This window comes from Macrosteles quadrilineatus, unplaced genomic scaffold, assembly GCF_028750875.1.
Source record: "Macrosteles quadrilineatus isolate MER2022 unplaced genomic scaffold, UCM_ALF_1.0 Scaffold_1__1_contigs__length_201487025, whole genome shotgun sequence".
In the NCBI taxonomy this organism is placed as follows: domain Eukaryota; kingdom Metazoa; phylum Arthropoda; class Insecta; order Hemiptera; family Cicadellidae; genus Macrosteles; species Macrosteles quadrilineatus.
Window position 1 is genome coordinate 179,226,725 of NW_026542594.1, and position 21,288 is coordinate 179,248,012.

A 21,288-nucleotide genomic window follows, 5' to 3' on the forward strand; every position below is an offset into this window, starting at 1 on the left:
TGGAGGAGCGGACCTACGGACATCCACTACTACGACTACTAGCTCTACGGCAGCTGGAACAGCTCAACGACCACCCACGGATACAGAAGTAAGGGTCAGCTGGGTCTACAAGTTATCAAGATCGCAGCTTGAAGACGAGCTAGGCAAGCTGGGAACTGTACCAGAAGGAAACGCTAATCAGCTTAGAGCAGAACTTGTTCGACGGTTACGACAACGGGCTGGAAAGGAGGCGATTGAAGAGGATGATGAGTTCCACCACGCATCTCAAGAAGCACCAGCGGGTGCATCCTTAGAGCTAGAAGCCGTGAGCATCCGAGAACTTCTAGGTCTTCCACCTGATGCCGATTTTAACGAGGTCAGACGGCTGATGACACAAGCTTCAAAGCCACGCCAAGCGACCTTGTCAACTACACACCAGACAGCTCGATCGATTGTGGGGGTTCCCGAGAGGCGAACCTCGATGCTTACTCCGATAAGGATGAAGTCTTATGCCCCAGTCTTCACACGCACTCAATCAAATGATGAAGGTGGTTTGGCAGAGCAATTAGATTTTGGCTTTAACCACACGAGTGGACGCGAAGAGCCAATGGTGGCAGGTGACGTAGATTCACCAAGACCGTCGAACACTGCCTCCCTTTGTAATACCGTAAGGAAATGGAACTTGAGATTCGATGGAAGGAAAGAATCGGATGCCATCTCCTTCTTAGAGCGCTTGAATGAATTGATGGAATCGTATGGTGTGACCCCTGAGTTGATGTTGAAGGCGTTGCCCGAGCTATTGAAAGACAGTGCGATCCTATGGTATAGGAATAATCGAGAATTTTGGGGTGACTTCATGGACTTTGTCAGGGATTTTCAAATCCAGTACTTACCTCCCGGCTATCTACTTCACTTAGATGACGAAATTAGGAAGAGAACACAAGGGGAAGGGGAGTTGTTCAAACCCTACGTCGTAGCCATCTCGACCTTGATTCGAAGGAGAGGAGGATATTCGCAGCATGAAAAATTAGATCGAATTTATAGAAACATGCACCCGAGCTACAAAACATATGTTCGAAGACGAGACTTTGTAAATTTGCCAAGTCTTATCAAAGTCGCTGAAGACTATGAGACCTGCTTGCGAGAGCGAACTGAATATACGCCCCCGCCGAACCCAGCCCAGGCGTTGGTACCCGAAACCGCCTATCATGGACGTAGTAGATTGGCGCCGAAATTCTCGCATCACACAGCAACAGTTGAATCTAAGACCAGCAATCAAGTTAGATGTGAACCTATGAATAAAGATCGATATATGGCGAGGACCATGGGTGAAAGAGAGTATCAGAATCGACGATACTACGATGGTGAGAGGCGACCAGCCGATTCAAGGACATGCTGGAACTGCGAGAAGACGGGACATACCTTCAATTTCTGCAAGGAACCAAGAATACTTAGATGTTTTAACTGCAAGAAGCCAGGAGCGAGAACAACAACTTGTGATTGCTCGAAATCGGGAAACGAGAGACGGACAATGGACCACGGAGGTCGCCGGAGTCCGTTATCCGACCAAGTGCAACGACCTCCAGCTTCCAGTTAGGCACCATTCACTGTTATGACTCAGAGAGAGAAGAGAAAGACCTTAGGCCATACATTAAGGTTTCGATGTTTGGTAGAGATTTTAAGGCACTGATTGACACTGGTTCCACGATAAACCTAATAGGTGACGAGGTCGCTGATTTTATTGAACGGATGGTGCAACCAGTAAATCAAGAAGTCAGGGTTGCCATGGCCAACAACTCGGGAATGACATTGAATCGGTGTTTTACCCTGCCGTCCACGATAAGAGGTGTGAACCATGAGCTGAAAGTAGTCTACCTTCCTGGGTTAGGTACACCTATAATCTTGGGCATGGACATGATAAGCAAATTGAACATATTAGCCGTGAAAATTGAAGAGGATTTCCTAGGCTCATGCCGGACTGTTCTGAGTGTCAACGATTCTACACATCTGTCAGGGAAAGGATCCGAGATAGAAGACACTACAGTTTGTGGGCTGGAGCCTAAACCCTCTTGTGCGTATAGTGTTCGATTGATTAGTCAAGATCAACCAAACCAGACTGCTACAACTCCGTTTAATGTGAAGAAATTGGTCATCCCGCATACCCATGTACCCCCGCCGAAGAAGAAAACGCCAACAAAATTTGAAAAGCTCACTATGAACACTCCGAGAGCAGAGTCTGACGAGAATCGACCCAATCGTCCAGCAAGAAGACGAGGGAAGAGACGAACTATGAAGATCCAGATACCCGGAACGAACGAGATCAAGAGGATCAATATTCGAAAGTTGGGACTAATCCCCCACCATCGTGGAAGTGAGCCATTTGAAAAGGCTCAGTTTTGTTTTGATGTTAAGAAGTTTCATTTCTTTACTCCGTAGAAGATGTCACATGTTTTTAGATCCCAAGAGTAGGATCTACAAATCGAAGGACATTGAAGTTATTTGTGTTTTAGTTTCGAAGAATTTGAATTTTGATTTAGAAGAAGTTGAGAATGTTTTTTTTTTCTTTTTCTGTTTCTTTTTTTTTTTGTTCCACGAAGTGAGTGGAGGATGTAAGGGTTGATTTTTTACACCTCACCTTTTTTTTATCATATCACGGCTGAAATCGGAAGACAACAATGTTTATAGTTGAGGATCATCAAAGTAGTATGAACGACCAACGGTTTTGAGGTTAAGCATGGCGAGGCGAGGCTCAAGTAGTTAGCGTGAGCACCGATGTAGCCGCCGCCGAGGCCGAGTCAGACTGCCAAAACTGGTTTCTGCGCATGACCGGCCCAGACGTGCAACAAAACCACTGGGACCGGGTGCCGCCGGACAGTCTGTGCCATTTTGTGACCCGATCAACACGTCTCTCTCCAAGGTATAGTGCCTACTTGATATCATTTTATGATTCAGGGAAACTAGTTGTTTTACGTTTGGATATTCACGATCGATATTGATTAATTGTTTGCGATAATTTGTTCACGATAAACGAGGTTTTCGATTTTGATCAGTGATCAATTGGTATTTTTTGCAATTTAATTTAGATTTTAAATTGTGAAATAATTAGTTTGAAGTTAAAGAAATTTTGCCGACTAGCAATATAAAATCCAAACGAGTTAGCATACACTAGGCTATTGAGGAAAGCAAAAGTTGAGCAAGGCCAATTGAGTATTCTAAAGGATTTTTACCTACACGTCTTATATTACATAACCTCTGTGTCACCTTCCAATATCCCTCCTTTTGCTGAAGCATAAGCAGCATCCTTTGGGCAGAACACGCTACTCAATTACCTAAACCCTCTTGTATCGCAGTTAAGGAGTGATTTAATAGGTTAAGCCTTAGCCTAGTTGTTATTGAAAAACTATATAATTTGAGGGTGACAATAGCCTAAGCTTGTGTAATATAACGTCATATAAACTCAATGTTGCCTTCCAAACACCTCTCCTTTTTCTGCAGTATAAGCAGCATCCTTTGGGCAGTGTACGCCATTCTATAGCCTAATACCCTATCTTGTATGCTTAACGAATTTCTGGTATTTAATTAAAACTTAGAGAGAGTTACGAAACAGAATTAACTATAAGGATATAGCTGTTTTAGTGCTCGCATAGCTGGCGTTAGCCTGTTGATTAATTGGGATCTTTAAAGGATAGTGGGGGGTCTTAGTTATTCAAATTAACCTACCGTAACCTATCCTAGATTGCTGAAGTATATTCAGCATCCTGGTTAGCTGTACAGGCTATCTACCCTTAACCTTTTTGTTGTTTAGAGCGCATTTGCGTGGGTTTAGGGTAGTGACCGAGGTTTATACGGGCGTTTAGGTAACGATTAACCTACCGTAACCTATCCTAGATTGCTTGAAGAATATTCAGCATCCTAGTTAGCTGTGCAGGCTATCTACCCTTAACTTTTTGTTGTTTAGAGCGCATTTGCGTGGGGTTAGGGTAGTGAACGAGGTTCATACGGGCGTTTAGGTAACAATTAACCTACCGTAACCTATCCTAGATTGCTGAAGTATATTCAGCATCCTAGTTAGCTGTACAGGCTATCTACCCTTAACCTTTTTGTTGTTTAGAGCGCATTTGCGTGGGTTTAGGGTAGCGACCGAGGTTTATACGGGCGTTTAGGTAACGATTAACCTACCGTAACCTATCCTAGATTGCTGAAGTATATTCAGCATCCTAGTTAGCTGTACAGGCTATCTACCCTTAACCTTTTGTTGTTTAGAGCGCATTTGCGTGGGTTTAGGGTAGCGACCGAGGTTTATACGGGCGTTTAGGTAACGATTAACCTACCGTAACCTATCCTAGATTGCTGAAGTATATTCAGCATCCTAGTTAGCTGTGCATGCTATCTATCCTTACCCTCTTTGTTGTTTAGAGCGCATTTGCGTGGGGTTTAGGGTAGCGACCGAGGTTTATACGGGCGTTTAGGTAACGATTAACCTACCGCAACCTATCCTAGATTGCTGAAGTATATTCAGCATCCTAGTTAGCTGTAGACCTACAGGATATCTACCCTTAACCTTTTTGTTGTTTCGAGCGCATTTGCGTGGGTTTAGGGTAGCGAACGAGGTTCACATGGGCGTTTAGGTGACGATTAATCTAGCGTAACCTATCCTAGTTTGCTGAAGTATATTCAGCATCCTAGTTAGCTGTGCAGGCTATCTACCTTTACCCTCTTGGTTGTTTAGAGCGCATTTGCGTGGGGTTAGGGTAACGATCGAAGCGTAGCAAGGTTTAGTTTGATCCTATAACCTTTGATACCGATCCTAGTTTGCTCGAAGAACATTCAGCATCCTAACTAGCTGTACAAGCTATCGAACCTAATTCTTGAAATAGACTCTAACGCGAGAATTGAATTAACAGATAACACTACACATAGATTATACACGACAACGTTTTCTTCCGCGTCTGATGGGGTAACGATGATGAGTGAATAGCGACAACTGGTTCGCACATTTCACTGAGTTACCCTATCATTTTCAACAAAGGGATTTGATTAAACACAGACGATCGACACTTTAGATGATTTGAAACGAAATTAATATTGAGTGGAATTTCACATCAACAATATTTTGTTGATTCACATCGACCCCTGGAAATTTAAACCCAGCATCGCTGAACTATTTTGGCAATAGGATAACAAAATCGACACACACACAGAAATTCCCTCACATCTTTACAGGAAGAAAGAACAGATTTTTTTTAAACTTACCTTTCGGAGGTACTCAGCTGTGCTCTTGGTCCGTTGCTGATTGGAAGCTGCATCAGAACCTTCCGAGTTTGTTGAGTCAAACTTAAGCGGCTGAATCTTTAGTTTGCGCTTTTTCGGAGCAGGTTCTACATAAGAATCTGTCGCTTCGTCTGGGTTGTTATACACAGCTTTTTTTATATCCGCGAAGGTTCTCTACAAAGAAAAATCATATTAATTTATAGTGAATACTACAAAAGTGATATGAGGAGGATAAGTTATGCTTGGTTAAAAATTTAGGAACTAGAAATTAAAAACAAATTATATTTTGTTTTGTATTCTTGATAAACGCTGTACACCAGAATGATGCTTGATGCGTAATTTGTGCATACCTTCAATTTGAGACCTCAATCATGAAAATCGCTCAGGTAGAGGAGCCAAACGAACTCGGATAAGAAAAACCAAACTTAACTCTCACAAGAAATACATAGGGAGAAAATTTCATTTATGTATAAGCCGAGTGGCCTGTAGATAAATATATGCTTATGCTTGATGTGAAATCTGTGCGTTCATATCTTCAATTTGAGACCTCAATCATGAAAATTGGTCGGGTAGAAGAGCCAAACAAACTCGGAAAAGAAAAACCAAATTTATAATGTATATTAGTACCAAATTAATAACAAATTTCATGTTAGTTTATTGACACTATTCAAGACTAGGGGTCTCAATCCCGGGCCTTCAATCCCATCCCGGGATTTCGGGATTTGTCTCAGCCGATCCCGGGATTATATAATATTATGAATTTAACGTTTTAGCCATTTTAAATGAGCGAGAAGTCTCCTCGTTGAGTACTTTAATGTTTTAAACTGGCCTTACCAGTGTTACACTGCGCAATGTTTCCGTTTTCTAAGTAAAGAAATATTACCATGCCAAACTTTCATCGCCCGTCTAATTTACAGTGTATAAATGTTGATATGTCACTCTAGAATATAATAAATACATTTAAAAAAATCACGAGCAACCGCACTCGCACGTAGCCTATACGTCAGGCTAATAGATAGATTAAAGATAGCTAAGATAAATACCCCCGCCGCAGCAAACCTGCCGTCTAAGCGAATTTCCATTTGGCCGAATTGATTTTCAATTGATCTATTTAAATAACATTAGGTTTAACGAGTACCTAGGTTTGCTGCTACAAGGAAACTAATAAAGTAGTGTGTTTTTAGTAAAATATTGATAGCTTACTATAAAATAAATAAATTTGCCAAGTTTGATCAAAATATATCCATAAACAAGCAAACTACAACATTTTACAATATTCTCCATAAGAATAACATGGGAATTTTAAATTTACCATTTTTTTTTTGTTTTCTCCGTAACCAATAACCGTACAAAACACTTTGATATACTGAATTGTTCGTTTTTTTAAGCTCTTTAAGAAGGTTTAGAGAAAAATTGGGAAATTTTGTGTTTTGAGGGTAAAAAGTGAGAAAAACCAATTTTTACCCCATAAAACCCCCCATAAAACCCTGTTCCCATGGTCCGATCATGCTGGATCGCGAACTCATTCAAGTTTATCCCGCCTTACACCTTCAAACCAAATTTCATCAAAATCGGATAAAAATTACTCAAGTTATCGTGTTCACGGACACATATATATATATAAATCTATATATATATATATATATATATATATACATATATAAAAATTTGAACGAATGGTGTTTTTGGCCTCTGGGGACATTAAAATGAAAAAGTAAATCGGTCCCGGGCCTAAGTCTTACCATGAGACCTACGGTAATAGCTACTTCCCTATAGGGAAATTCGCTAAAAGATAATAAAATGGGAAGAATCACGATTAGCAGCGTTAAAATGTTATTTTGACTGACAGCAATAAAACAATACAAGATACTGTAAAACAATAAACCATCTGCTTATGTAGTAGCGTGTGTATGAAAAACGTAATTTTAGATTGTAAGAAATTTAATCGCCTTACTAATAACCAAATACGAAGATAAAGCTATAGACCCTAAATATAAGCAATCTTAATACTGTAATGAGATTATAATCGTGTGTTAATAGTTATATTTTATGGCATCAATGAAAATAATACTTAAATTTCCGATTGCAATGTTATGTTTGCTACACGAATTGTGTTGTTTACGTTTAATGTCAACAGTAAAACTCAAAATAACTTGTAGGCCTACTGTAATTAAGCTCTAACTAATGTAATAACATTTACAGAAAGTAAATCCAAATCGTCTAAAACTGAAACATATATTTAGGCCTACATTCGTTCGCCTATTGAGTTTAATGATAATTAAATTTTCCAATCAAAAAGATCATTAGGCCTACTTATACCATTTCTTATAATTGTCCTAAAAATAAAGAGTATATGTGTATTTCAAGTGTTATTGGACTGTTTTTATTAGTTTTCCTCAAGTAAAAAGTCCTCAAATTCACAAAAAAATCAATATAAACATAGGTTTTGCAATCCCGTTAATCCCAGGATTAAAAGTCACCAATCCCGGGATTTCTAGGTATCAAAAATCGGCCGGGATCCCGGGATTGAGTCCCCTATTCAAGACATATTGTCTAAACTTGAATAAAGGATATTTGATTGATTGATTGATATAAACATATAAGGTTGTTCAAGCAAGATAAACAAAACTTGCCAATTCAATACAATGAAAAATAAAATTGAGTTCATCATAAATATAACCAAACTTCTTACTATAAATGACTATAAACTAATTTACTGGCATCTTGACTGACCACTAAAGTAGTGATGTATCAAAAGTCAAAACCGAATCCACAAATCTCAAAACCATCAATACTTTGGAAAAGTTTCGGTTTCAAGATTTGATTGGCAAGTTACGAGATTGGATTAAAAACTTTCAAAATTTTTAATATTGAGTTCCATTCTTTGTACCTTAGTTTACATACAAGCTGGAGCTAACAGATCATCACTAACACTGATGAAACGAGCGATCATATTTATGATCTATGATAATACTAATGCTGGAACAACGTACAATATACAGTAGTAGTTTCATATTGATATTTATTTTAGACCTAAATGTTTTTTTTTTTATTTGTTTAATATTCTTCATTCTTGTTTTGTTTATGTTAGTGTCAGAAGAATAATTTATTTTAATGTTTTTTTTTTTATTTCAAAAACAGTTTTTTGATGTTTTTTAATAGTACAGTAGACCCCCTCTTAACCGACCTCGTATTAACCGATAATCGGATTATCCGCCTTCGATCGTAAAATAATACAGTTTGTTTTAACCGACCTTGATTTGAGAGCAGCTCAGTTTAACCGCCGCTTTCTAGGAATCTCGGCATTTCCGCTCCCACGCTGGGCGATGAGAACTGAACCATACGCTTATCTCCACAGGATATGACTAACAATAAGCTATTTTGTGTTGAGCACAAAAAATATAGCATAGCCTATTGTCAGTTTGTCATGATCATTCGTAGCTCGAGCACATCTGAACTGATTTGTTATAACATCATAAAGTGCGTTACGATTTTGAGAACTGATTATCTTATCGCCAGAGTAAACAAACAACGCAACTTGTAAGGAAGGCAGAGAAAGGGGGTTAACAGCTCCAAGGTCAAGATAGTTTTTGTGCCTGGAGCCTCCAGTGAGAGGCTATAAATAAACGTCCTGTTTTGTAACAAAATGGTCGCTTGTATCTTTAATGTCGACAAAAGGTTCTGTACTGTATTACGATGTATTTGGAAAGCATCAATTAATACATTACAGTATTAAAGTTATTAAAATAGGAATTTTATTGACTCTTGCCTAGTATTATAATAATATATTCCACTGAAAGTAGGCCTATTTGACTTAACTGTGTTTTGTGTTTATTTGTGACTTTTCTATCAATATGAAAAAGGAGATAAGAGTAGTTTATTTTATAAATAATGCAAGTATGACTTCAAAATAATGATTATATAATTCCAAATGAATAGCACTTCATTATGTTATGATTTTAGGGATTGCCCGTTTTATCCAACCTTTTGAGTTATCCGACCTAGGTCCAGTCCCATTAGGGTCGGTTAAGAGGGGGTCTACTGTATGTTACGTTACTAGTCCTGAAAACAGGTGTTTACCGGGCGAGTGTGGTTGTTCCCGTGCGAGAAAAAGTCGAGTACGGGATTACCATATGAGTCTGGTAAACACATTTTGGACACATTCAAATAACTGTACCTGTGACGACGGCATACTAAGAGCATCCAGAAGACCAGCAGGGGAGGGGGCTGACGAAGCTTTAGGTTGTGTTGTCCGTACAACATTTTCCAAAAACTTTTTCATGGACGCATCTTCATTTTCCTTTTGTTCTGCTTCTTTATTGGCTTGCTTAGCTCTTACTTTAGAATCCACAAAATCAAAGCTCGCTCCTGATTGGATGGGTTTGAGAGGTGGCTGAAATCAAATTGCAGAGAGATTAATTAATCTTATAATATAACCTATATAGAGAAGGTCGTAATCATAAATTTTGTAAAAAACATAAGCGACACCCGGATCAAATCATGAAACCCTATATCATTGCTTGGTTATGGTAAATAAAAACTAAACATAGCACAGTTGGAAGATTGCTCGCACAGTTTATTTGTTTTACCACAAATCCATTAATCTGAACTTAAGATGTATTGGTATGAGTTTATAAAAGTATCTTTATTGAAGAGCATTTGAATTCAGAACACTATATTCTGGTGGTAGAGATTGCTTATTGAAGTTGGCCACTAACGCTGTCTTATACTTACCACTAGTTTGCCTAATGACTTAGGCCTATAGCAAGTCTTTAGACCACAGCACAGTTGTAGTCTACACAGTGGTTTCCCACCTTTCTACCCAAGGGCGGCATTGTAAGTTTGTGGAGGAAATGAGTGCCGGACTGTTAACATTTCAGTGCAGAAAGGTAGCCCCCTCCAAATAACTTTAATCGAGAACTCAGCAGTGATTTTTGAGATTTTCTTGCTGATTTTTATTTAGTTTCTATATATTACATGTTCATTAACTAAAATTCTTTACTTTTCTATGTCATGTTTATAATTTGTCATAACGTAATTATTAGATTTCTTATGATTATTCCAAATCTTAAGAAAGTTGATATTTATTGAGCAGTATATCAACTTAAATATATAATATATATTATGAAATATATTATGATATTATATTTCTTAAGTAATAGGAGTTTTTAAGTAGGACTGATGAAAACACGTTTCTTTTCAATGTAGGCTAAAACAAAGTTTACAAGATTAACATTTAATTGTATTGGCGATAAGAATACTTGACATTGAGTTTACAAGGAGTGTAAAACCAAAATTAACAGTGATTTTTTAGAGCTAATTTTTCAATTTCCACTTCAAGGCCAGCTCAATCAGAGTTCAATTTTGTTGTCCTAATCTTTAGGATTGATGCCATTGGTTCTCTTTAAACATCATAAATACGATCACTGTATATCGTCACAATATTACTGATACCACAAGAGATGTTTATAGTGCAGTCACTATCGCGGGAGACGATCATGGTATTGCCAAGGTCATCAAAATATGCTCGCGAGTGTTGTCTTGAAGATTGCAGTATTGCCGAGACAGCACGATATAAAGAGTGTTGTCTCAATCATGAGTGACAATTACAGTATTGCCAAAACATCATATGTTCACGAGTGTTGCCACAATCGTGGGAGACGATCAGGGTATTGCCGAGACCGCCAATATACTTATGGTTGGTGTTGCTGTGATTGCGAATGATGCAGTATCGCCTAGACCACAATATACAGGCCTACATGCCGAGACCGTAAGATATGTTTACGAGTGTTGACCCAAATTTGACAATCATCAGTGTATATCATCATATAAAAATTTGTATTCCTCAGTAGAGCTCTGCGGGTTGAATAAACTACTCGGCCGTAGGTTGGAAACCCTTAGTCAACAGTGTCAGGCATTTAGTATTTCACAAAAATAAATAACACATACATAAAATGCACCCTCAGTTCTATATTGACGTAACTCTAAATTCATGACCAATAGGCTTACATTGACCCCCATGGCTTTAAAGAACTTGGAGACTCTTCCATAGACGGGTCCGAACTCCAAACTCTTGACGATGTGAGGTCGCACCCAAGCGGAGAGAGCATTGGTGATGTTTTGTGACTCGAAGCGACAGTCACAGAGTAGCAGACAGCCAAAGTCGCTCCCATGACGGATCAGTCGCCCCACGGCCTGGTTGACTGCTCTCGTAGCTTCCAACTCGTACCACTCTTTGCCTGACAGTCCCTGGACGAACAGTGTTGGTTATTATGCGGAAAATAGAATGTTTTAGCATCAAAGACTTTCTGTGAGGTGGCGGAGTGTTTGACTTTTGATAATAGGCATATGTTATTTAGTATTAATAAATATTTGAAGATATTTCGAGTCAGCCGAGTTCCCTTCCTGAGAAAATTATTTATAATTGAATTATTGTAATCATTAATCAGTAATAAATCATTAATTTAAAAATTCATTATTCTGTTCTACTGAGCTAAACCTAAGATGGCGACCCTACCTATGTTCACTTAAATCATCAAACCTTAATTCTGAATACGGAATCCTTATAGGCACAATTTATTAGTCCAAATTCAAAAGGCACTACCATTACCAATTTTGTATAACACCTTAACTGAAGTGCATTTTAACCAATTGGGTAGTGAAAGATAAATTGTTTAAAACAGAGTGATCACATCACAGAATAAGTACTGAAACATAAGCATTGTTTTCTTTTAACCAAGTGGGTTAGCACGGTAAACAGACCTTATCGTTGGATCTCCGCAGGTTGTTCATGTACTCTTGTTTAAGCACAACACGCGGATCTCTGAACGGAGGGTACGGCAGTCCTGTGATGATAACTGCGCGACAATGTGAGTCCGCAAAGTCCATCCCCTCAGACACCTTCCCCCGCAGTACGGCCAGGAACACTGCGCCGCGCGATCCCTCTGTCTCCAACGCGGCCGAGTAGTCCTTCATCACTTCGGCTAAGCTCTCCCGTCTCTGTGGCTCCACAAATAAGTTCTGGGGACAAGAAAAGTCATTTTTTCTACCAGGGATTATTGTTTCAAGTAAAATTTGCATAGCAGGCTTAAAGAACAGGTACAATCCAGGGTGGTACAAGATTCAAAAATATATTTTTTTCCAATATGATTAGGCTCTAGACGTCATAAACAGCAGTGTCGACTATCCGAAGCTCAGTCATCCGAAGTGTTGGTAACAAAATGCCAATCACAGGTTTTGTCAAGCCACACCGCCGTTTCACTATTCTAGTGGAGCACGTTTACAGTAAAACAAATGAATGTTTACCAACCTTCTGTGCGTTTATCTGTGACCAAAGTCCTGTCTCTTGCCAGTGACTGATCGTCTTCTGCATAACCGGATACGAGGGAAAGAACATAAGGATTCCACCTGGTACAATTCGGCAGAAGTTGTTTAGAATCCTCCCAAGGTCTCCTAGATACTTGGGGTTCTCTCTGAAACAATTGAAAAACACGTTTAAAAACAAATAGGAGTTGCCTACTTTTAAATTCGCAACTTTTTTATAAGAAAATGGTGTGGGGAAGTGTAAAGCTATCTAAAGTGAGAAGTTGTAAATAAGTAGCAAGGAGAATGAAAATTATACCTTCTAAAGGATTAATCGTATTTGAACTGTAGACCTTCTCACCTTTTGGTCCAAACTAAAAATAAAAAAACACAAAGTAAATTGGATACATGTTTCAAAACTTAACACAATATCTGCAGTACTTCAGGATGGCCCTAAACAATAAGGGAAAACAACAATATTTTTACATTGAACAGTTCCAAAATGAACATGGTTGTGACTTCTTTTTTTAATGAAACTATGGACAAACTAGTTTGTTTGTACGAGTGCACGAGTGAAAACGAACAAAGAGTATGACATACCTGTTTACGTAAGTGGAGAGGAGTTTTTCGCCAGTAGGACCTTTGCTCAGGACGTTAATGCACACCTGATGAAACAAATTAAATTTGTTACAGGGGTGAAAAATCAGCTGATTTCAACATGAGTTCACTACATCAATCGTCAAAGGCAATTTGAAAAGCAAATGTGCCAAGGAGGAAAGAAAAGCTAACATTACTTTAAAAACCATAGCACTTGATATAAAGCAAAGGATTGATCAATTTAGAAGTCTTGACAGAGTTTAAAGCAAGCAAAAATCAACAGTTAGGGGAGAAAGAAAACATCCAAATCAAGTACATGAGTTTATAAACCAAATTAATTACTGAATTTGTAATTTGTTGATATTTTGCAATCAATCCTGATAAAAAAAAAAACAAAAATAATTACTTAAATTGCTACATTCCATATTTAATTTTTATCATTACATTCCATACTCCACTTGATATGGCACTTGACACCTTACTGCCTTTTTTTTAATAAGTTTCGTAAATTATTCCACATTAAAACAAAGCAGAGTCTTTCAGCAGATGTTGTATTTCTCAAATAAAACTAATCGTTAAAGCATTTCCCTGACCACACTAAAAAGTCTATAATCTATTCAATTCTCCTGTACCTGAAATGGATTTAAGAAATAGGCGGTGAGAAAAAAAAACTAGTGATACAGTATTTTGAAAATAATATGGCTGCTTACGTAAATCATAAAAATCAGATGTTGGTGTTGAAGCAAAGAGCAGATATATTGGATGAACATAAGGAGAGGAGACAAAGCTTTGATAAAAAATATTGATGAAAACCCCATAAGAAAAATCCCTCAAGACGCCCAAAAGGGAAAAGATGAAAAGTAACTAAAGGCATGAAAATCTATGAAGAAGACAAAATAATTTGGGGAAGTGGATAGACAAATCAGGATCAGTGGATCAGTTGAGGACAAATACCTTCTTTTGGATAAATATGTGTAAGACTGGGTAGGACAAATTGTAAATCAATCTAGGCCAGTCAGTTACCTGAGAAGGTTTGATGATGTGAGGGTTTTCCAGTTGCACTGGTATCGGAATGCCAAGTTCGGTGATTGTGGCGTGGAGAGGGGAGAGAGTTCCACTGGTTAGGATTATACTTGTAACTCCTTGCTTCAGTAGAGATCGCATCCTGGGACAAAAAAACCTATAGCAATAAAATCAAACCTACCCTAACCTAGAGTAACAGTGTCGAACCTCACCTAACCTGTAGCCTGCATAATCTAACCTCACCTAACCTATAGCCTGCATAATCTAACCTCACCTAACCTATAGCCTGCATAATCTAACCTCACCTAACCTATAGCCTGCATAATCTAACCTCACCTAACCTGTAGCCTGCATAATCTAACCTCACCTAACCTATAGCCTGCATAATCTAACCTCACCTAACCTATACCCTGCATAATCTAACCTCACCTAACATATAGCCTGCATAATCTAACCTTACATAACCTAGCAACACTGTAAGGTTAACCTGCTAGCCACCACAAAATCCTTTATCAGCTATGCTAGTTTATTTACCTTTTAAAATGTTTAAATGGAAATAAACAGAAATGGTTCTCAAAACTAAACAGTAAACTTATGACATTAGCCTACAAAAAAGGTTCTACTTACGCAAAACCCGGACTAAAGCACCAAAAGTTGATGACTTTCGCTGTAGAATTTTGTACTGTTTTTGTGTTAGACCATGCGTCAGGTTTGCTTTTCTTGGGTACTTCAGGTTCAATGTAAACCTGGAACATGTTAGTAAGAATATTAGACAATATAAACTCTGGAACACAAGTTTGGCTTCATATGATTAACTTGAATAAAAGTCAAAGTTGAATCTCACCTTATAGTAAAGATCCGAGTTTTTGACACAGCCTCCTTCGCCAACACTGTTAAACACCGTCGTGAGGAACTCGCTAAACTTGAGCAACATCCCTCCTTTACGAGACAGAGCAGAGTCGCTAGTGGTCGTCAGGAATAATGCGAGGTTGGACAAACTGTTGTCCAGGACAGCAATCTTGTCAGCGGTAATCTGCGGAAAAATAAGTGTGTAATATATTGTCAGAAAGTTAATTTTTTGACAAAATCATTAACTATAATTAGTTTTCACTTTCCAAGGACATAACATTTCCATTGACAATATTTCATTATTGCCTTTATTTCAACATTACGTGTCCATTGACGTTACTGCGGTTAACGACTAATTGTCTATGAAAAATATCAAAACGTTCAATCGTCGCCATGAAATGAATACAATCGAATTAACATTTAAATGCTACAAAACAATCAATGTACTGCATTTGAATGCATATGAGTCAGAAAAAATATTGTTTTATTTTATGAAATTAAATAATTAAAAAAGTGCTTCATTGTTCAAATAACACAATAGTAGACCTCCATATATGTACCACATACACAACATTAAAGTTAACATAATAATAAAAATAACAACAATACCTAACACTTATTAAACAATGGTTAATGTAAATGTCTGTTTAGTTGGCAACTTTCTTATTAACAAAATAATTCCAACTGTACAGTAATATTGTTTTATTTTAATGACACAAGCGACACATTGACATTAGATATTATAATGAAAAAGAGTGCAGTTGAGCTAATTCTTAACAAACAAAGTAACACCAAACACTTAATTTTAACCTTGTATTCATTTTTTTCTTTTTTTAGTTTTAATTTTGTCTAGCCTTAAATATTTGTAAGCTCAAAGACAGTCATATGATGCAATACCGAAATCTCTTTTAGTAGTTTTCTCAGCTGTTCACTTGTGCTTTACGATTTGATGGATAAAATAAAACAAATAGAGATATAGAACTCTAGTCTCTTTGATATCCTAATTCACAACCTCTATTTTTGAATGTTGGTCGCTTAAATCAATCTGGCAGACAAAATGCTCAGCACACTCAAAATGTCCGTCACTGTTTTTGAGACGGATTATTAGCCTAAAGTAGCTTTCTACGGGTTGACCAACTGTAGAAAACATCACTGATGCACTAAGCCAAGCAAGGCCCTAGCTACAATAAAATGTTATTTTTTTCAGAAAACATTATTAATTGTAAATGAGAGGAAAATGCTACAAAGATTTTTTTTCCACAAGGGAGCTTATAGCATTTTTCCTCCAAGAATATTTTTACCAGCTTAAAAACCCTGACCCCGAGATAGCAGCAAATATCAGGTTTAGCATTTTTAGATTTTTTTTTAGTTAGTATATATTTACAAAGTTAGTTGTAGGTGGAAGTTTAGTTATTTTAGCTGTTATGGGTTCGGTATATCGGCCATTGGCGTTCATTGATTGATAAACTTAAGAACAAGGTTTTTCCAGCTACATTGATAATTTTTGCTACATATTGACGACCAATCAATGATTTGATTAGATTTAGACACATGGGCTACAAACAAAATGTTTTAACATACAAATAAAAATTAAGAGCAGTGATGAATAAAGTCCTCTCACCTCAGCTTTAGAGAGCAGTTCAAATATATAAGAGGCAGGGAATGTTTTTCCCGTCTTCTTCCCTTTGTCCGGTCCATCTTTCACTGTATCGAGTTCTACCTCGTCCACAGCGTTCTCCAATGAAAGGAACATCGCCTTCAGAACACACAAGTCTTCCAATGAGAAGTCCTTGGGAGAATTATCCGTCATGTCGGTGAGATCTTGCTCAAACTTCTTCATAACCTGCAATATGTCATTGAGAACCTCTATTAGCAAAATAACAATGTCTGTAAAATGTTCCAATCAAAACATAAAATTGGTTGTGGTGAGCGGCATGATTTTAGATTCGTTTTCTTTTATCTTCGTGTACCACATCAAAACGATGGCCTGTCATTCGAACTCGTAATGAGTTCCTTTTTTCCACAATGTTTACTCGATGTACTGAATTTAAACAATTTCAAGTTCAAATCCCCATGCGAAACCCTGGGTCGGCTGATGACAGTCGTCCAATCAGGACGTACTATTCTCAGGCCTGTGATATGTTAACGGGGTCATAGTGGATGCTATGAGCTGGGAACCATTCTCTTTCTATCTGTGCAAGTAGACTTGTTTGTTGGGTAAGCTTCTGCTCCGCATTGCTTGTTGAAATTAATTAAAGCTAGCTAGCTAGCTGGTGCAAATTTTAATTTTGTCAAAGGGATATAATTGCATCGCGATCAAAGATCAAATAGAGACCCAATCAGCCAATCACGCTTTTATTCCAGCTAGCGCAAGCCGCCTTTTGCAATTTACACTGCTACACTGCTTACATTTTACATTTACACTGCTTTGTATAGCTGTGAATTTTAAGTTTCCCAAATCACGATAGCAGAGTCTGCCCAAATTGAGTGTAATTGTGCTGCTATGTCTGGACATAATCATAACTAATTTAACTCTGTCTGCACTCGGCCCTAATGTCAGTCACGTGACCACGACTACTGACTGCCAGGTAGTAATTCAGTTTCGGCGACAAATTCAACATAAATATAGGGTGTCCCTTGAAGGGGTTTAAACGTTTGATTTTATATTACGCGCCCATTCATGCACCGAACTTTTTGAAACTTTACTCAGTTTACAAAGTAGGTTCTAAAAATATTCTGGAAAAATTTCAACTCCCTAACCTTAGTAGAAACAAAATTGCGGCATATTGAAAAACGTTACTTTAAAAACATTAAAAAAGGTATTTTTGGTTTTATAAAATATTTTTATTGTTACTTTCCAGGGCAATATGACTTTAAAATAAAAAACTAGAACATAGCCTAATGGAAAACTAAAAATAAATCAAATAACTAATAAATAATAATAATAAATAAATAACTAATAGTAAATCATGAAAGTAGTTTTTATAGAAAGCACATTGGTAAATTTGTCAATATGCCGCCATTTTGTTTCTACTAAGGTTAGGGAGTTGAAATTTTTCCAGAATATTTTTAAAACCTACTTTGTAAACTGTGTAAAGTTTAAAAAGTTTGGTGCATTAATGGGCACGTAATATAAAATCAAACGTTTAAACCCCTTTGTGGGACACCCGGTATATCATAATATCAGAACAGTTGTGTATAGCAAAACTTTTAATTGTGTTTTTCTGTATTATTTTACTTTTTTGCCTCATTCATCCTTTCAGTTTAAATTGATCACTTAACAACACTATTAAGTCTTACAAGTACAACAAAGAGGTTTAGCAAGTTAAAAGTTACATTAAAAAAGATATATCTTTGAATACAACAAATTATTTTGTTAGTAGCAGCATAATAGTAAAATTACTGTAGTTTTAAGGTTGGATTTTAAGGTCCATTCATTTAAAGTAGTTTTAAGGGCCAAAGAATTTTATTGTTTTTCTTCACAACGACAGTTGATAAATAACATTGCAAGTTGATCTACCAACAATCGGATAAACCTTGTTGGTAGCTTTGCTATCGAATTCAGTTGTATTTCTCATAAGTTTGCAAATATTCCATCAGGGCTTGTGACATGGTTCACAGCCGTGTTTATAATTGTTTTAAGGAACAAGTTTAAAATTATTGGTCTCACCAATATATTTTTTTTTATTTTGTCGCTTTTTAAAAATAACACATAGTGGTCTGGGAAAAAATTCCTGTAGGCCTACTGGGGGAAGATTTCAAAATATTGAATTCTTCTTTCATTACACTGATATTTTTTTGTGGCCCAGGATAGTATTGAGGATAATCTTGGTTGAGTTTTTTTTTTTACTGAAAATATTTAATATTTATAAATTTGTTAAAAAAATACATGACAGTATATAGTGTATGAACCAAGCTTTGATAAACCTAGGATTAAACAACAAATACCTGTGTGACTTCCGCAATACAAAGAGCAATGTCCGTACTGCTTATCTGAACAGAAGCTGACTCTTCACATATCTTCTCTACGTTGTGAGCTTCGTCTAGGATAACTGCTGAATTCTGCCAACGTAAAAAGTCATTATAATAGTTGTAGTGGTGTGCGATTCGTCGAAAATGCATCAAAATTTCCATTTGATTCATCAAATTGTGATTCGATTCAGCATGCACCATTAATTTGAAACCTCAAACGTTAAAATCCGTCAAGCCGTTATCGAGTTATGACTGTGAAAAGAAAACCTGCTTGAATATTAATATATAGATTGAGATTGCTTTGGTACAGTTCTAATTGTTAGTGAAATCTGGATTTTCTTTGACCAATTATAAAATTAGCAGTGTCCATCAGCAGGAGGTTAGGTAAACAACTATCCTCTTGTTCATAAAACATTTTATTTAGGACATTTGTTTACTTTAACCTTTTTTTAATGTAAATGATCCATTACAGTATTGCAAGTTGTAAATAATTTTGAAAGATCACGCCGTGCTGCATCGAATTTAAGTTCCTTGAATCTTGAATCACATCGATGCATCAAATCGAATGTAAAAAAGGCTGCATCGCACTCCTAAATAGTTGTAAATGTTAGCACAATAATTATACTTATGACTTTTTTTTGTAAATTGGAAAGATGACTTTGGGCCAGAAGTTTATGGTGGATATGTTTAACAGCAGGCTCACTTTACTGAAGAAAATATATGAAATGCACAAATTAACACACAATTTTCAAATGTGTGATGTAGACCAACATAAAATTAAAATGTATCTATTTAATTAAATTATAACTTATTATAGACAAAATTCAATATTAGGACACTCAAGAGGAATATCAAATAGGGTTTACCTTAGTGACAACAACGGATTACTGTTGGATTTATATAAAGACACTTAATACTGAGTGGCCTTGTGTAGGCCTAGGATCTAATTACTGAGTGTCCACGTGTTAAGTAACTTGTTATCAAGTTTAGAAACAACATTCTACAATAGATTCATGATCTTCGGATTGAAGCAACACTTCCATACACTGAAGCTTTGGCCTCGATGTGTGCAATCTTCAGGGTGATTTGCATTCCCGACCGATTTGTAACACGACAGCAACTGTGCGGAAGTCAAGCCAACCTCCATCAAGGCCGAAGCGTCGGTGAATGGGAGCGTTGTTTTTTGACACAGACAATCCCAGAAGTCAAATCTACAATCAGTGACCGTGGATGCCTGTCCAGGGAACATACTACAAAAGCCTATAGACATCTGATGACTTTTACTCACATCCAAAGTCAGTCGTTGTTGCCGTCTCGTCTGAGGGTGAAGCAGATAATTGTACGGCATAAACACAATATCTGCAGACGACATCATTTCACGAGACATGTAGTAGGGGCAGCACTGCGTCTTGTTGCCGAACTTCACCAAGTCCTCAATATCGGCAACCTCGGTGGGGAAGTTGTTCTGATCATGCTTCCGAGACTCCAAATTGTTGTAGTAGTGACAAGAACGAGCGCTAACTTTCATCCGACACATAGCCACCTAAAGTAATAACAATTATGATAGCTAAATGTTCAAAGCATAAATAAATTAGCCATAGCCAGTCTCCTGCGTAGTCCTGTTGGTATTGAGTTTAGTGTGGTATGAGTAAGTTTAGTGTGGAGGCATTTTGTTAATGACAAATAATCTAGGCTACCTTTTTTTGTTGGTGGTATGAAAAACTACCCGTAGGTCTACTCACTATTTTCAATGCATTTTTAAGGAGTTTAACACGTTCGCTGCTGAGCGCTAGATGCCGGGACGGCGCCAGTTGCTGAACTAACGCTCGGTCGCTGCGTGACATTGCCACCGATACACTGAATTACAATAAAAACAACAGTAGTTATACTGGATGGCAATGTTCTGCAATAAAACTGGCTTTGGATATAGTACTAAGTGATTCTGATAGATAGCAGCACTACCCAGGTTACAGTCGTTAAAGTAGTGTCGCTATCTAGCAGGAAAGAGGTAAAACAAAGCCCTGTTCCAAACGACCCTGGTGGTGATTTGGGAAACTATATTTTTTATTGTCAGAAAAGTACGTCCCCACGAGCTGCAAAGAAATATAGAACGCTTGTGATGTGCTGGCTCATCCATAGCAACGTTAAACAACAATGCACGGTGACGTTCTGGAACGTTCTTAGCTCCTGGCGCCGTGGCCCGGCTGACGTTCCGGAACGTCCGTAGCAGCGAACGTGTTAAGCTGAATAACCAAGGTGTGATTTTAATTGTGAACCACATACCCAAGCTGGTTG

At 37.5% G+C, this 21,288-nt stretch overlaps 1 protein-coding gene across 1 annotated transcript in view; it reads right to left on the minus strand.

Annotated features, from left to right (window-relative positions):
• Positions 1 to 21,288, minus strand: part of LOC128990779 (regulator of telomere elongation helicase 1 homolog) — a 30,596-nt gene that overhangs the window by 3,673 nt on the left and 5,635 nt on the right. The window contains exons 4-15 of the mRNA XM_054413359.1: positions 20,282 to 20,536; positions 18,970 to 19,083; positions 16,643 to 16,864; positions 15,017 to 15,205; positions 14,800 to 14,918; positions 14,173 to 14,314; positions 13,153 to 13,217; positions 12,560 to 12,722; positions 12,013 to 12,270; positions 11,260 to 11,499; positions 9,428 to 9,643; positions 5,233 to 5,424 (exon numbers count right to left, since the gene is read on the minus strand). Coding sequence (XP_054269334.1) covers positions 5,233 to 5,424; positions 9,428 to 9,643; positions 11,260 to 11,499; positions 12,013 to 12,270; positions 12,560 to 12,722; positions 13,153 to 13,217; positions 14,173 to 14,314; positions 14,800 to 14,918; positions 15,017 to 15,205; positions 16,643 to 16,864; positions 18,970 to 19,083; positions 20,282 to 20,536 — 2,175 coding nt within the window. The remainder of the gene's footprint in view (positions 1 to 5,232; positions 5,425 to 9,427; positions 9,644 to 11,259; positions 11,500 to 12,012; positions 12,271 to 12,559; positions 12,723 to 13,152; positions 13,218 to 14,172; positions 14,315 to 14,799; positions 14,919 to 15,016; positions 15,206 to 16,642; positions 16,865 to 18,969; positions 19,084 to 20,281; positions 20,537 to 21,288) is intronic.